The sequence below is a fragment of the Polypterus senegalus genome, chromosome 9, assembly GCF_016835505.1.
Source record: "Polypterus senegalus isolate Bchr_013 chromosome 9, ASM1683550v1, whole genome shotgun sequence".
Taxonomy (NCBI): domain Eukaryota; kingdom Metazoa; phylum Chordata; class Cladistia; order Polypteriformes; family Polypteridae; genus Polypterus; species Polypterus senegalus.
The window spans coordinates 170,765,864-170,780,401 of NC_053162.1; the positions used below are offsets into that span (position 1 = coordinate 170,765,864).

The 14,538-nt window shown below is 40.2% G+C and overlaps 1 protein-coding gene across 1 annotated transcript in view; it reads left to right on the forward strand.

Annotated features, from left to right (window-relative positions):
• Positions 1 to 14,538, forward strand: part of tecta (tectorin alpha) — an 82,502-nt gene that overhangs the window by 13,006 nt on the left and 54,958 nt on the right. The window contains exons 7-9 of the mRNA XM_039762433.1: positions 3,044 to 3,170; positions 3,350 to 3,466; positions 6,266 to 6,586. Of these exons, the coding sequence (XP_039618367.1) occupies positions 3,044 to 3,170; positions 3,350 to 3,466; positions 6,266 to 6,586 (565 nt within the window). The remainder of the gene's footprint in view (positions 1 to 3,043; positions 3,171 to 3,349; positions 3,467 to 6,265; positions 6,587 to 14,538) is intronic.

Consider the following 14,538-nt stretch of genomic DNA (forward strand, 5'->3'; position numbering starts at 1 on the left):
GCCTCGTCTACCCAGAGCATATTGTTCCAGAAGGCCTGGTCTTTGCCTTGGAGTTGATGGGCAACCTATAGTCCTACCCTGGTGTTCTTTCTGGACAGCAAAGGTTTCCTCCTGGCACATCTTCTATGTAGATCTTGTTTATGCAGCCATATTCTAATGGTAGACTCCAGCACTTTGACAGCAGCAGTGACAAGAGTCACATTTAGATCATCTGATGAAATTCTGGAATTTTTCTTTGAGGATCTTGTGCTGTGCTCCTATCAGTTGTTTGAAGTCTTTTTGACTGTTAGGTGATCATCTGGACAGTGAAATGAATGATTTCCAATTGTTTGGTGATCTTTTTAAAATCGTTCCCAGACTCATTGACCACCCTTAACCTTTTTCTGAAGGCCTTAGAGAGTTCTTTAGATCTGGGCATGGTAATAATACACACTTCAGCATCAAAAAGTTAAGTAAACGTCTGAGGTTTAAATAAGAGAGGTTTGTCCATGATCCTATCTAATGATATTCTAGTCATTTGCACCTGATTCTAATTTTAGGCATCTGAGGTTCTGAAAAATGGAGGGTTGTGCTTACTTTTTCCACATGAGTTTGCATTTATGTCTATTTAAAGTATACAATGGACTATAAAATGTAAAAGTGGCATGATGTTTGTTTTATAATCTTTATATACATATACTGTTTAAATGAAGTCCATATATGCTAAAAATAAAACACATTTAATCCGGGGTACTTACTTTTACCTGCGATTATATAATTCATTAAGAGTAAAGTACTAAATGTTTAACATTTGAATACATAAACATGTTGCTTGTTAAACAAAGCAACACTGTGGCATTATACACTTTCATTTATCCAATATGCAGATGTAACTGGCAGTAGAGGCCATGGTCAATTTTAACAGACAGCGTCACAGTTCTAATGACCAAAGTCAAACTGTTGTCCTTCCTGCTCTTTATAACAGTGTTTCTCAACCACTGGGTCACAGGCTGCCATCATTAGTGGGTGTTTCAGCTACAGCTACTGCCACCTGCCGAAGTGATCAAAAGTGCTACTTGATACTTTATTCCATTCTAAGTGAGCTCTTTTAATGAAAAGGGACACCCCCCTCCTTCCAATCACACTCATTTTCACAAGGGTAAACCACCCCACTTTTTGATTAAGGGTCATTAATTAACTTGGGTAAAAAAGGTAAAACTAGGTCGCAAGACCATAATGGTTGAGAGGTGCTGCTCTACAATATTAGAAACATGTGATGAAATCCACAACTGTAGACTTAAGTAAAACATGATTGGTAAAATCATGTTGAATCCCAAGGTTCCAAATCCCTCTTATGTGTCATTTAATGTCCAGGAGTCATAGCATTTCAAAGGTGCAGCAGCCAGCAACCAGCAGAACAGGAGATGATCCATTACAGTTCATATTGATTGATGAAATCATGAGCAATAATTAACATGTTTGTTGATATTAGCAGTGTAAACAATAGCTGCAGTCACCATTGGTGCATGTTCAACTAAAGCCTGGATTTAAATTCTGATAGTGATAAGGCATACCTTACCCTGGCAAACCAATCATTCCACAGTTTTGGGGCCCTGTAGTTAACTGTTTGACCTTGGTGCCCAATACAGCCTCAGTTCAAAACACATAATTATTTTTCTCAACCCTTGTAAGGTACTTTTCTGGGCAGTGTTTGCCAACTGCTTTTCTGCATAATTTTCCTTTTTCCCCCTCTTCCTAGTTGCCTGCTATACAGTCCTTTGGGAAAAGTAATTACCTACTCCCATAGGCACCTATCCTTTCTTTCGATCTGATAAAGTAGAAGGACACGTTGTGCATGGCTGCAGAGGCGTTTTCTTCTCAGGAAATTACTATTTAGGTTACAACATCATTAGATAGATAACCCCTGTGGCAGACAACAGCTCTGTTATGGGAATGTGCAGAAACAAGATCCTCATCTTGCAAGCAATTACATTTTAAATTATAGAGGGGTAGACACACCAAGCCCACCATTGCCTCAGTTGCCTAACACCTACAGCAAGTGGCCTGCGGCATTTGTTTTTGCCTGTGCGCCATGGGAATGCTAAGATCTCTAAAAGGACTAAAGGTGGTAAGAGTTGCCCATCCTGTGGGATTGAGTTTTATAATATGCGCACATTCAGTACAGTGAAGTGGGTGTATTCTAATAAGAGAACTGCCTCCCTTGTTGTTCTGTCTAGTGCAGTGATTCTTAACCTTTTTTGAGTCACAGAACCCTTTAAGAATATGAAGAAAGCTATGGACACCCCCTTCCCCAGACATATTAAACTTTGCATGCCATGAATATAATGTACTTTATTTATCGGATATTATTGTTTCATACATATTTGACATACACATAGTATTATTTTAACTTTAACTTTAAAGTAAACAATCTATGCAAAAAGTAATGGCCTCACATTATATTAAGAATTGTATTATGAAATACAATCCTCTTGTGCAAATTAACAGATCTACTACTACTATGTGTTCTACTCCATTACTACTACTACTACTGCTATTACATCTACTCTAAATCAACAGTTACAGGCTGTATAGTAAATATAAATGTTAACTTTTATCTGACCCTCACAGACCCCCTAAAACTCATTCATGGACCCCATAGGGGTCCACGGTCCTCTGGTTAAGAACCCCCTGTTCTAGTGGCTGCCAAGAAAAAAAGCTGTGCAACTAACATTATACAGTTTTGTTTTAGATGAACAAACCAGTCCAGCACCAACTCAAAATCCTGCATTTGACTTGGAGCATCTTGGCGAGCCTAAATAGAAGGACTGGTATTACTGGAAAAGGCATCCAAGAATTAACCTGGTACCACAGGGATTGATGTTACACAAATGTAATACTAGGGTGACAAGTTGGCACCGGATTTTCAGTTCTAAGACTTTGAGAATAGTACTGTTGCTTATTAGGATGAGCAGTCGTTAAGTCTGAGAACAAGTCATTATACAGTATAGTACTAAATTCTAAAAGCAAAACACTCAGTGCGTCCATTTTGTCTGACTGCCAGGTTTAAGCAGCTGGGAGGACATCGAGAAGTTGAACTTGTTCCCAAAGCTGGAGGAGGTGCGGCTGCAAGGCATCCCTCTACTGCAGACCTACACTAATACAGAGCGAAGGAACCTCATAATTGCTCAGTAGGTGGTTTACTAATTTGCTGCAGTGCACTGTAAAACTGCATGTGTACGTATGTATGTATGTATGTATGTGTGTGTGTGTGTGTGTGTGTGTGTGTGTGTGTGTGTGTTGCCACGTGGTGTCACATTTTGACGAGGGAATTTCGTCTCAATGACTGTTCCTTTTTTCTCTGCCACAGTTTACCTTCTGTTTCTGTACTAAATGGCAGTGTAGTAACAAACGGTGAGAGGGAAGATGCAGAAAGATTCTTCATCCGCTATTATTCAGATTTTCCAGAGGAGGAGCAACCATGCAGGTGAGACAGACTAGTACCTGGGTCACTGATTTAGTGAAGAGTGTGACTTTAATACATCTTGGTTTACATTATACACTGAAAAAGTTGTATTATCACTTCCTGGAAAAAAGAAGGCACAGTTTTCAAAAACACTAAGTTTGCAATGAATGGCGAGAGGGGCTCATGTTTCTTGAAGTAAACAGTGGTCTGCTAGAGGGCAAAGAACAAATCTACTATCCTAACTCTGACAGCTTCTCATAAAGTGAGTTGCAGACATGAGAGGTGATCAGGACAGCCATTGTAAAACTGCACTGTTCAGCTTCAGAAATATATACATGACTGACTGTTGAGCAAGTACCATGTCAGTGCTGAGAAAGGGTGAGCAGGCATTCTTGCCAGAATACTTGCCAGGATTTGTGGTGGTGGTTTTGGGGGGATAGGGGCGGGCAAGGTTTTAGGGGAAGGTTGTGGAGCTGGCTAAGGCTGTGTTGGGGGTAAATAGGTAAAGTACAGTGAACATAGGCTATTAAGGTTTTGTTACTGATAATTATGAAGATACCAGGGAAAGAAAACTACCTATGGGGGCCAGGCCCCACATCAGTTTACTGTAAGCCTAACCTTAGAGCAGGGCAAATCTGACTTTGGTTTGGCAGTCCAGCAGCTTGGGCACTAACCTTTGGGATACAATAGGCCTAGTCACCAACGATCAAAGGAGCTATTGTAAGAACCACATTGATTGGGAAAAGTGATATGGGAGATCAGCACCGGGCACAGTGGCCCAGGGACTCCTTAACGGTCCCCTTGTAACAAGAGAGCGATGTTCCTTTTTTATGAGAAGAAGCTGCAATTTCCAATTAGGAGTCCAGTCTCTTAAGTGCGTTTTTGGATGAGGTCGCTGAAACGCCAAGCAGGGCCTGCTTGACACCTGACCCTAAGGCTGCATGCTCAGTACAGAGCTTCTGTGCTTTTTTGAGCTGTAGAAACAATGGTTTAAAGCACAGATGGAAGGGAGAATTTAGGTTAGGTGACCAGGGTGCAAAAGAACACTGAATTACTTCACATCATCTTCCTAAGCCACCTAGTGGAACCAAATTGGTAATGTCAAGAGTAGGCAAACAGGCAGGAGAAATATGTATTTGGGCTACAGGGATGCAACAAAAAAGATCAAAAAGACTTCTGTTCCTTCAAGCATTTCACCTGCATTAGAGAATGAATTGTATAAATGATCAGTAGGCACAGCCTCAAAGCCTCAGCCCTAGCAGAGCAGTTGTCAGAAGGATTCATTTGTTGAAGACCTAGTATAGTGATGCCGTAGATCAACGTTTAACTGGTTCATGTGAACTGGGTTTTTGGAGCCTGTTTGTTTGGTAGGAAATGGAGCTAAGTGAAAATGTTGAGGACGTTGTTTAGTTGGATTATACAGCTTCCATTGTGACTGAATATAACTATGTAAATGTGTCTGTAGAGTAGCTATTTGAAGCCAATTACAGTAGGTACTTTTAGGAGCAGAGCATACAGTATATACTGTATAGGGAGGAAATTTATGTTGACATTAGTGTGACACATTTATTTTGACCTGTCCTCTAAGCTGTTAAAAATGAGCCACAGCCAAGTACTGCAGGTAGAAGTACTGGAATAGGTATAGAACTGGTGATGAGACACCCCCTTCCCCCCCAAGATGGTGGTTATTTACAGATGCAGTCAAGTGTTGCAGTGTGACTGGAAAGCAAGGCAGCTGTGTTAAGGAACTTTTATTTCGTCCCCCAATGCCCATATTGACCCCAGAGTCATTAATACTCTGAGAGCCCCCGTGGTATTCTGGGGCAAAGCTTTGTGGCGCCATGGCAGTTTCCCCAGAGCCCAGGTTACTGGCAGGTCTCATGGAACAGTGACAGACAGACAGGGCCACGCCATGCAGTTCCTTAAATATCAGAGCTGAGCCACAGACAATGGGGCCTTTCTTCCTGTCTTGCAGGCCAGCAGACAATGGTGGCACCTGTGGCTGGTGATGGTCGCTGAGGTTTATGTGGGGGGGGATGTGGGTTGTCTGTTATTTCACTTGGCTTTTAACGTTTCTTGACTGGGTGCCACTTTCCCAGGTCATAGCAGCCTATCCCCTTACCAAGTCCGTTATTGAGTCCCATGTTGGAGCTAAGAGTGTTTCAAAGCATAGCCCCACAGCTTTGTGTAATGTGAGACTCTTTAAGTCACAGAGTCTGTGTGTATGTGTGTGGTGGTAGTGGGGGGGTGGTGTTAGGGATTTAAGATGAGATGTGATAGGGTGATAGGACTGAAGCAGCAGAGAGTGGAGACCTAGGTTTATGTTTGCTTGCAGCTTTCACACTGAAAGGTTAATTACGAGAGAGGCCACCATTTTCCATGTGGAATCATCACAGAGCACTGGCACGTGTAGAAAAGCTCTGCAGAGCATCATTTATATATGTAGTGCCTTTCAAGGTAAGGTTTCAAGGTTTGCCTCTTAGTGCTCACCAATGGTGGGGTTTGTTGAGGGCTGTCCGAAAATGAAAAAAGTGCCCATGCAGTTTTTTACATTACTTTTGTTTTCTTCATATAGGGGTCCACTTCCCAGCTTATTGTTACCTTATATGAAGTCTTGTCATTGGTACTTAAAAGTTCAGTCAGTGCCACACTGCAAAAAATGTTAAAAAAAATTAGATCAATCTAAACTCTTTAGTTTCTTGCAAATCTCCTGCAGATTGCCAGGGATATTAACCTTGACCAATACACAGTTTTCTCCCTGACGCACATAAGGAGCTCCTCTCATATGGTGAACACACTGATTTCTTTTTTCCCCCTAAGGTACAAGAGCTTGGTCAATAAGTATGGAAAACTGGAACCACTAGCCGACATTGACCTTCGGCCCCGTTGCAATGCCAAGGTAGAGGTTCATTTTGAAGGCAAAGTGGAGGTGATGAGTATTCGATTGGATCAGACAGTGGCTGAGCTAAAGAAGCAGCTTCGTACAGTGGTGCAGATGTCGACCAACAGCATGCGGCTCTACTACATTGACAAGGACGTGGCACATGCCTTTGGGCCAGAGGAGATGAAGTATAGTACACGAGCCCTGCACTCTTACAGCATCAGAGATGGCGATGAAATTCTTGTGGTGCCCAAAACCAAGTGACTAGCCGGCTGATAGCTACTTCAACCTATGCCACTTCCTTATCTTTGCTTTACTTCCCTATTTCTCTTGCGTGGCTGCATCTGGTGTGCCCACCAATGACTGTGAGGCTTCGCGGCCCTCCTGCTTTGCCAAAGACTCAGAGATAATTTGTGGCAGGCAGCATAAAGCGCCTCCTGAAGATGAAGACCAGGAGTGGATTATTCCGTTGTGATTGTGTGACTGCCTTTTTTTTCTAAAAAAAAAGAAAAGAAAACCTGCAGATCTGATCCTGGGGGTCCTTCATAGCATCTAAGGCGGGAGAATCTGTTGAGCGGGTTTCCCCGCTCCTCTCCTAGGGAGGCACGCACAGAGCCTCTGACTCTATTATTTATTTGGTTTTTAATTTCTAGGCAGATATTGGTCTGACTTCTGTGACTTTAAATGAAATAAACCTGTATGTCTCAAGGATTTAGGGCTTTTTGACATAAGACAATTTTATATCAATCCAATAAATGCAAATGAGGTGGGTGCAGATTCTCAGCAATGTCCAAGAAGCCCATCCCATAAGTGTCTTGACTTATTTATTGCTCTAGGGAATAGCTAGAGTGTGGAGTGAAACTGGTTTTTGGCACAGATATGAGAATGACCACAGGCCCCTTTTTCCAGCTTTCATAAATAAGGCCATTTTCTCCCTCCTTTTAAAGACTCTTATAGCCTGTGTATCAATGTCAAGCACCATTTTCACTTGCTATATATGCACATCTCAAGAGAGGCACATGCCCTGCACAAATGGTGGAGACTTCATTTGCCCTGTAATTTCACATTATCATCACCCCACCTCCTCAAGTCCCATGGTAGTGTATTTTCTCAGCTCCATGAACCCACTACCCAGTGATGTCTTTCAGAGGCAAAGGAAGACATAACAAAAGCCTAACTTTATTACACATACCAAACACAAATATGCTCGCCATAGCCCACCAGTATATATATGGAAGTTTACTTTCTTTTTGGTCAATTGCAACAATAGCCAGCCAATCCTAAAATACCCATCACTTCTCCGAAAGTCCACCAGTACTCGGGACACACTGCAGTCTTGTTGCTGTTTGTGCAGAATGGGCAGATGTGCCTACTAACTTACCAACTTCTTAATTAGGAACTGTTTCCTGTAGTTAATAGAATGTACCTTTAAATTAGATGTTCTCATTGTTACTGTAATCATTATGCTATATCTAAAATTCCTGCCAGTGTACATTTTATTTTCCTTGGGAAATGTAGGAAATATTTTGTGAATACCTCAAAAATTATTAAAAGAGCTACTTAAATGATGAATACACACAAAGGATAAAATGGTATCAAGTTAGATTTAGGATGCCTCTTTATTTGTACATTATTATTAACTGACTGCTCAGTTAGAAGAAAAACAAAACTAAAAATAGCTTAAAATTCACAAGCACTGAATTAAAATAAGGGAAAAATTATGAACTATTTTGTGCTAGAAGCCACGGTAGCAATAAGCATGTTTTCAGAGTAAATCAAAAGCTACACTATTATTAAAATATGAGGCTGCAGACAAAGACCTGATGCAAACCTGATAATTAAATGAGATGTTCAAGTAACAACATACTAGCCTCAGATGAAGAAACTGGAACAAAAGCTAACAGGCAGTGCAGCCCTTCAGGACCAGACATTTCTGTCCCTATGGGACAGCTACTGAGAATAATGCAGAGTAATCTAGGATGGAGTGTGTAGCTATTTTGGGTGGTCGCGGTGGCTGTTCCTATTGTGACCTGGGATTGGCTTTAGGTTACAGTGCTGATGGTGACTTCTCTTCTGGGGATGTGCGTGTTTCATTGCTTACTGTGGTTCTGAATGGCTGCAGAGACCCATATAAACTGGATTATTGCATGGGACATCATGAAATAATGGGGTGTGTGTGAAAGTGTGTGCTTTTACTGTTACTCTCTCTAAGATGTTTCTTTTTCAATTGTAAATGGAGTCCTTGGCATTATGTGTGACCTTCACAGTGTAAAAGTGAAGGTAACACTGATGCTTTTCAGACAGATGTGCTCAATTAGCATCTTGGCCTGAAATCAGATCTCGATATGCAAATGAAGTACAGGACAAGCAAGACCCACCGTGGGATGTAGCCTCAGGGAATTGTTGGAGCTATCCTTCACCTACAGTTTTAGGCTTTTTATTGATTTCAGGAATTATCATTTTTTTTAAAAGAACAATTATAAATCATTTCATTTTCAACTCAAAACATTCCTTATTACACCTGGTTAGAAATACAGTGCATATATAAATAATAATTTCTACCACTGTTACACACAACTTGGGCCTAATGGAACTGCTATTGTAGATAATAATGCAGGTATTTGTTTTTAAACTACAGGTTGGCTACCCTCTGTATTATACGCCAAATTTAAAGAAATCACCCTTTACCTCTTCACACATACTGTATATCCTTCAGCATTTATTTTTTTTTTACAAAGGCTGCTAATCTGATTACAAATTTCACTTTTAAGAGTGATGTTTTTCCCAGCTGGACCTGTGTGATAAAGCAGTTGAGGAAAAGCCTGCCAGTCTGGGCAGCTCATTTATGCTTGGAAACAGAAAAAGCTTTTCAGTTAACCTTCTATGAGCTGCATTAGCTCAGCCATACTGGTAAACATAAACGTTTTGCTTGTTTTAGTTACATCAAGTGATCACACATTTGTGCAAGTATCCAGTGATGTATGCCACCAAGTATATACAAAAGACTACATTTCATACTGAGTACCTGGCAGCATTGCATTTCTTTGTGTTGATGGGAACAGATTTAGATTAGAATAGACAAGAGAGATGTGCGGCTCATTTTGAACACTTGTACCATTCTAGTCATGTTTAGGGCCTCTTTTGCACAGGCTATATCTAGAATATAATGGTAGAATGTAAGTCAAAGGCATGTGCAAAAGAAAGCCAGAAAAGTAAACTCTGCAAGGCTGTGATTCTCATAAATGCACTGCTTATCTCATTTGTTACTAAATATCATAAAATGACAAATTCCAGCACACCGAACACAACAAATGTTACATAAGAGGCTCTGCCTGTACTTTGAACCCGGCTATGAGGTTTCAAAAAGACACACAGGACGTGTGGACTCAGAAAAACTGGATTCATTACTCTCTACTCAAACTAAAATGTAGATTATTAATCAGTTTTGAGGTAAAAGATTGTATGACAGATTTACAAAGGGCTGAATTTTTAAATAAATTCAAAACATTGAAAAATGCGTTCAACAATTAGGATCTCCTCCTTGGCTTTTTCCACATCTGAGACTCTTGTGTGTGATGGGTTATTGTAAATGTAAATAAACTAATCTGAATACATTCCGGGACCTGGCCAAGGCTCAGGTTCAGGATATTAAAAGTGTTTTACTGAAAGCACTCGATAAATACCAATGTACCTCAGCCTTCAGACAGCAGTCCCATAGAAGCTTGCAGAAAGCCAGTTAAATGATTCAACTAGAAGTTTCGATCAAGGCGATTGCATCTTCAGGCTTAGAAGTCCTTCTAACTTGCCACTACTGAAGAATGAAAAATTGTCCAAGTGATTCTCCAATCCATTACCGGTAGCAGGACTCTGCTGCAACTCTGAAAGCTGCATTTTGACTTATTTACATTTGGTATAGGTGTGATAAGACTGAGTGAAGCTTATTGCTCACACTGGTCGGATGATAATAATAATAATAATAATAGATTTTATTTATAGCGCGCTTTATATTTAACAATCTCAAAGTGCTACAAAATAAGAATAAAATTAACAAACAAAAAATCTATAGAAATAATTTAACAAAAAGCCTTTCTAATGAGATAAGTTTTTAGGTTTCGTTTGAAGGCATCAATCGACTGTGGGGCTCTCAAGTAGTCGGGGAGGGAATTCCACAGCCTCGGCGCCACCGAAGAAAAGGCCCTATCACCCATACTGCTAAGTTTAGTTCTGGGAACTTGAAGAGTGTTAGTATGCACAGAGCGGAGGGTGCGTGAGGAAGTATGAGGGATAAGGAGTTCCTGTAAATACAGGGGAGCAGATCCATTAATGCACTGATGGGTAAGGAGGGAAACCTTGTACTCAATTCTAAGTGGTACAGGGAGCCAGTGAAGGGTTTTCAAGATAGGAGTGATGTGGTCATGCTTTCGCACCCTCATCAGGATCCTGGCAGCGCTGTTCTGAATGTACTGGAGTCTCTGGATACTCTGGATACTGGGATGACCCAGTTATGTTTTCTTTTTTACTGCCAGAACTGGAGCTGGCACCTGGTCAACATTTCATTTCAAATCTGCCTCTGCCAGACTACTAAGTACAAATGAGATGAGCTGATTGCATTGTCCCTGGTAAATATGACCATTGTTCTTAGTTCAGTATGAAAGGAACTATATTAAAACTGACAACACATACACTTTCGAGGCCACCTGCCCAAGATATGGCTCTTTGAACATTCCTTGATTGTATGGCATAGTATGCAGCACTGGCCACAAGTTGTTTGAGGTTTGCACTATGATCACTCCTATTAGTTTAAGTTCACCTTCTGTTTCTGCTGCTTTATTGCAAAGCACTTTTCTTGTGGAGCACATTAGCAAAGCACCAAATAATAGTAATTAGACAGCCTGATGAATCCAAATGAGTCCAGGGAGAGCCATTATCAGATGGGAGTAGGGTAGTTTTCACAGGCTCCTATTGCTCTTATCTCCTCTCAGGAAGGATTCACCTCCCAATTTGCTGCAAATGAGTTGCAATCATTCAGGAATCTAAGGAGAGTGGCTGATGGAGGAAAGAGGATGTTAATTTTGTAATCCTAGCAGGGGATTTGGACAAGAGGCCAGATGAAGATGCTTTCTGTGTGTGTGTGCATGTGGACGCCCCTAAGGCCCTTGGGTTCGAATCCAAACTGCTGACATTTCTATTAAAACTCACCTTGTCTAAGAGGTTTAGCCATAAAAAAAGAAGAACCCTCTCCTGTTACACAGAACACCCCCGCCCCTCTCACTCAGTAAGCCCCCTTCTAAAATGAGAAGAAAAAAAAAAAAACAGCTGATCTCAGATTCTCGTCTCTACTACCCCCCAAAAAATCAAATCCAAACCATTCAATTACACTCGCCTACAACTAACAATAGACTTTGCTTAGGCTTGTTTTTGGTCTTTCTACCTTGCCTCCAGCTTTTTAGATATTTATTTGCAATCAGACATAATTTGCCAAGAACAAAAGCAGAAAGTTATACATTCATTGGAGGGATTTGGAGTTTTATTTCTCTGAAGTAAGACGTTGAAGAATCTGGATGGCACTTGAGGACCGCTGCTGGATGTGAGCTGCCCGCACGTTTTACAATCAGGTTAGTGCATCTCTCGCCTCACTTCCCGGGACCTGATGGGACTTCTTGTCTGCTGTTACACTTCAGTGAGCCACCTGCATTTTACTAATCGAATTTTGGCAGCCTGATAAATAATGGCAAGAAATACAGTATATACACATCAAATATTTACACGGACTAGGTGCACAGAACAGATTAATTAACTGTCTTGTCAACTAGATCAGGATTTATTTATATATTGACTTAGTAGATCATTGTCACTTCGTCCATTCTTATTCTATGTTATGTTTCTCATGATTATGTGAGCTAATTTAAAGAGTGAAATTACTTCACGCGTCTTAGTAAAAAGCAGGGAGTGCCAGCCAGATTATAAATGAGACTTTTTTACATCTACTTCCACAATTAGATTTCATCAAGGAACTCTTCTATATACTCCTTTTACTATGCAAGTGGAAGACACACTCTGTCACATTGAATCCTAATAGGTACTACGTATATACATAGAGAAGCTAAATGTCCTATTAACAGAGAATGGATGATAATGTCGAAAAGATAAAGAATTCATCAAATGGTTCAAGTAGAGCACACATTTACTCTGATGGCTCAGAGTTAATAGGACCCTGCCAGCACAGATGTCCATCAAGAAGAGAATCTGATACAGGGCTTTTCATGAATGAGTTTTAAAGTCATTCTAAACAGAAATGTTTCATATAGCCTGGTAAATAAAAATTACATATATTATTCTTTATTTTGTTTGATGGTGTGCATGAGATTATTTCCTGAGAATATTTTACCTCTGTTCAAAAGGTTCACAATTTCTATGTAGAGTCGTTAGAAAAAAACAACTGTGAGAATGAGAAGAATTTAATGGTTTCACTTGACATAAAGAAAAATATCGAGGAGAATGTGTTCCATACAAGTAAAAATTTCCACAGCAGTATCTGCTAATAGCTTGCTTTCTGTTGCTGCAGCATTTATCTTCAAATAGTAGACAACATCTACAAGGTCTTCATTTTAATAATTCAAAACATACTAAAATATTCACACTTTTTCTTTATATGTTTAAGCAGAATGTTTAGGATACATATCTGTCATCACTTCTTACTTGCTTTAGAACATAACTGTATTCTGTATTTCTGCATGGTGTCTACATGACTGCAAAGACCTAAGATTGAATCCAATGTGTCATCATTGTCTGTGTGGAGTTAGCATACTCTTCAGTGGCCCTGTGGGTTTTCCTCCCACATCCCAAAGAAGTGTATGTTAGCTAAACTGTTGGGTCTAAATTGCGCCCTATGGGTGTGAGAGGGCCCTTTGACCACTGTTGGTATCTACCTTGGATCTACCTGGATTCCTTGTACCCAATGCTGGTGGGACAGGTTCTAACCCTCTACAACTTTAAATTGGATTAAACAGGTTTGAAAATGTTATGCTTTTAAATGACACCATGTCCACTAATGATAATTTATGTGTTTTATTTCTTAATGCTCTGTGGTAAGAACATAGGCAAGGTAGCTGCAACAATGTCAGTATTTATTTATATGATCCTGACTATACCATATATGGCAGCTTTCATCATGTCACACCAAACAGATGACATTGATCAAATGGATTTTCAGTTTCCTTTCCATTTCCTACAATTTCTTTGTATATGTCAATGCAATATGTGCAGTCCATTTCTAGTGTTGTTCCAAAGTAGTTTCAGAATCCAGAAGCAACCCTTTTATATGGATTATTTTTACTTTTTACTTCACTTTTCATAGTGAGTACTAGTGTGGTTCTCTTTTCAGCCTTTTCATGCCAGTGCATAAAATAGCAGATGTAATGTATTTACTTTATGCATTACTTCATATAATGTATTTCTTCACCCATGCACTGCCTGTAGGTTTACAATTTGAGGTTTTTTAAACAACACAAATCATGCTGGCAGAGATAAATCTGTCTAGTCTAGGTAACCAGATACACTGTGGACAGCCATCATGCTGAGAGCAAATTACACACTCTGTGATTAGCCATTATATTGAGAGTAAATTAGATGCCCTCTGATCGGCCACCATGCTTGGTGCAAACAAGATGACCTAGGGGCAGCTGTTGTGCCAGTAGAGAAATAAATATCCTAAGGGCAGTTATTGAAAACAGAAGTAAGTCAGACACAGTGGGGAAATCACATTGAGAATCAATTTAAGTCTGGCTATGTTTTTCCTTGAAGTGATCAACTATCTTCTCCCCTCTGTTATCAAACCCAGCATACTCTCCTAAATCAAATTTGAAGATTCTTTATCTGCCAGATTGTTTAATTCAAGGTGCTGAGATGAACATAGGCAGGTGATCATTACCTGGCCACTACATTGCCTGTGGGATTCAGGGATGAGCAAATGTGCCCATCTCCTCTTTCATTATAGTATCTGCAAGGAAAGTGTCAGCTAGGTTAATGGATAGGAAGCCCCCTGCGGCATTGTGGAATGTTAAAACTTCCTTGTCTTATATTAGCTCACTTTCTACAGGACTCTTTGCCATTTAGTATGAGGATTGAAATTCAAGTGTTGAGGATTTTTCTGCAGAAACTGATCCCACCACATTGTTCCTCTGTTCTTTACCATAGCATAATGGATTCCTTT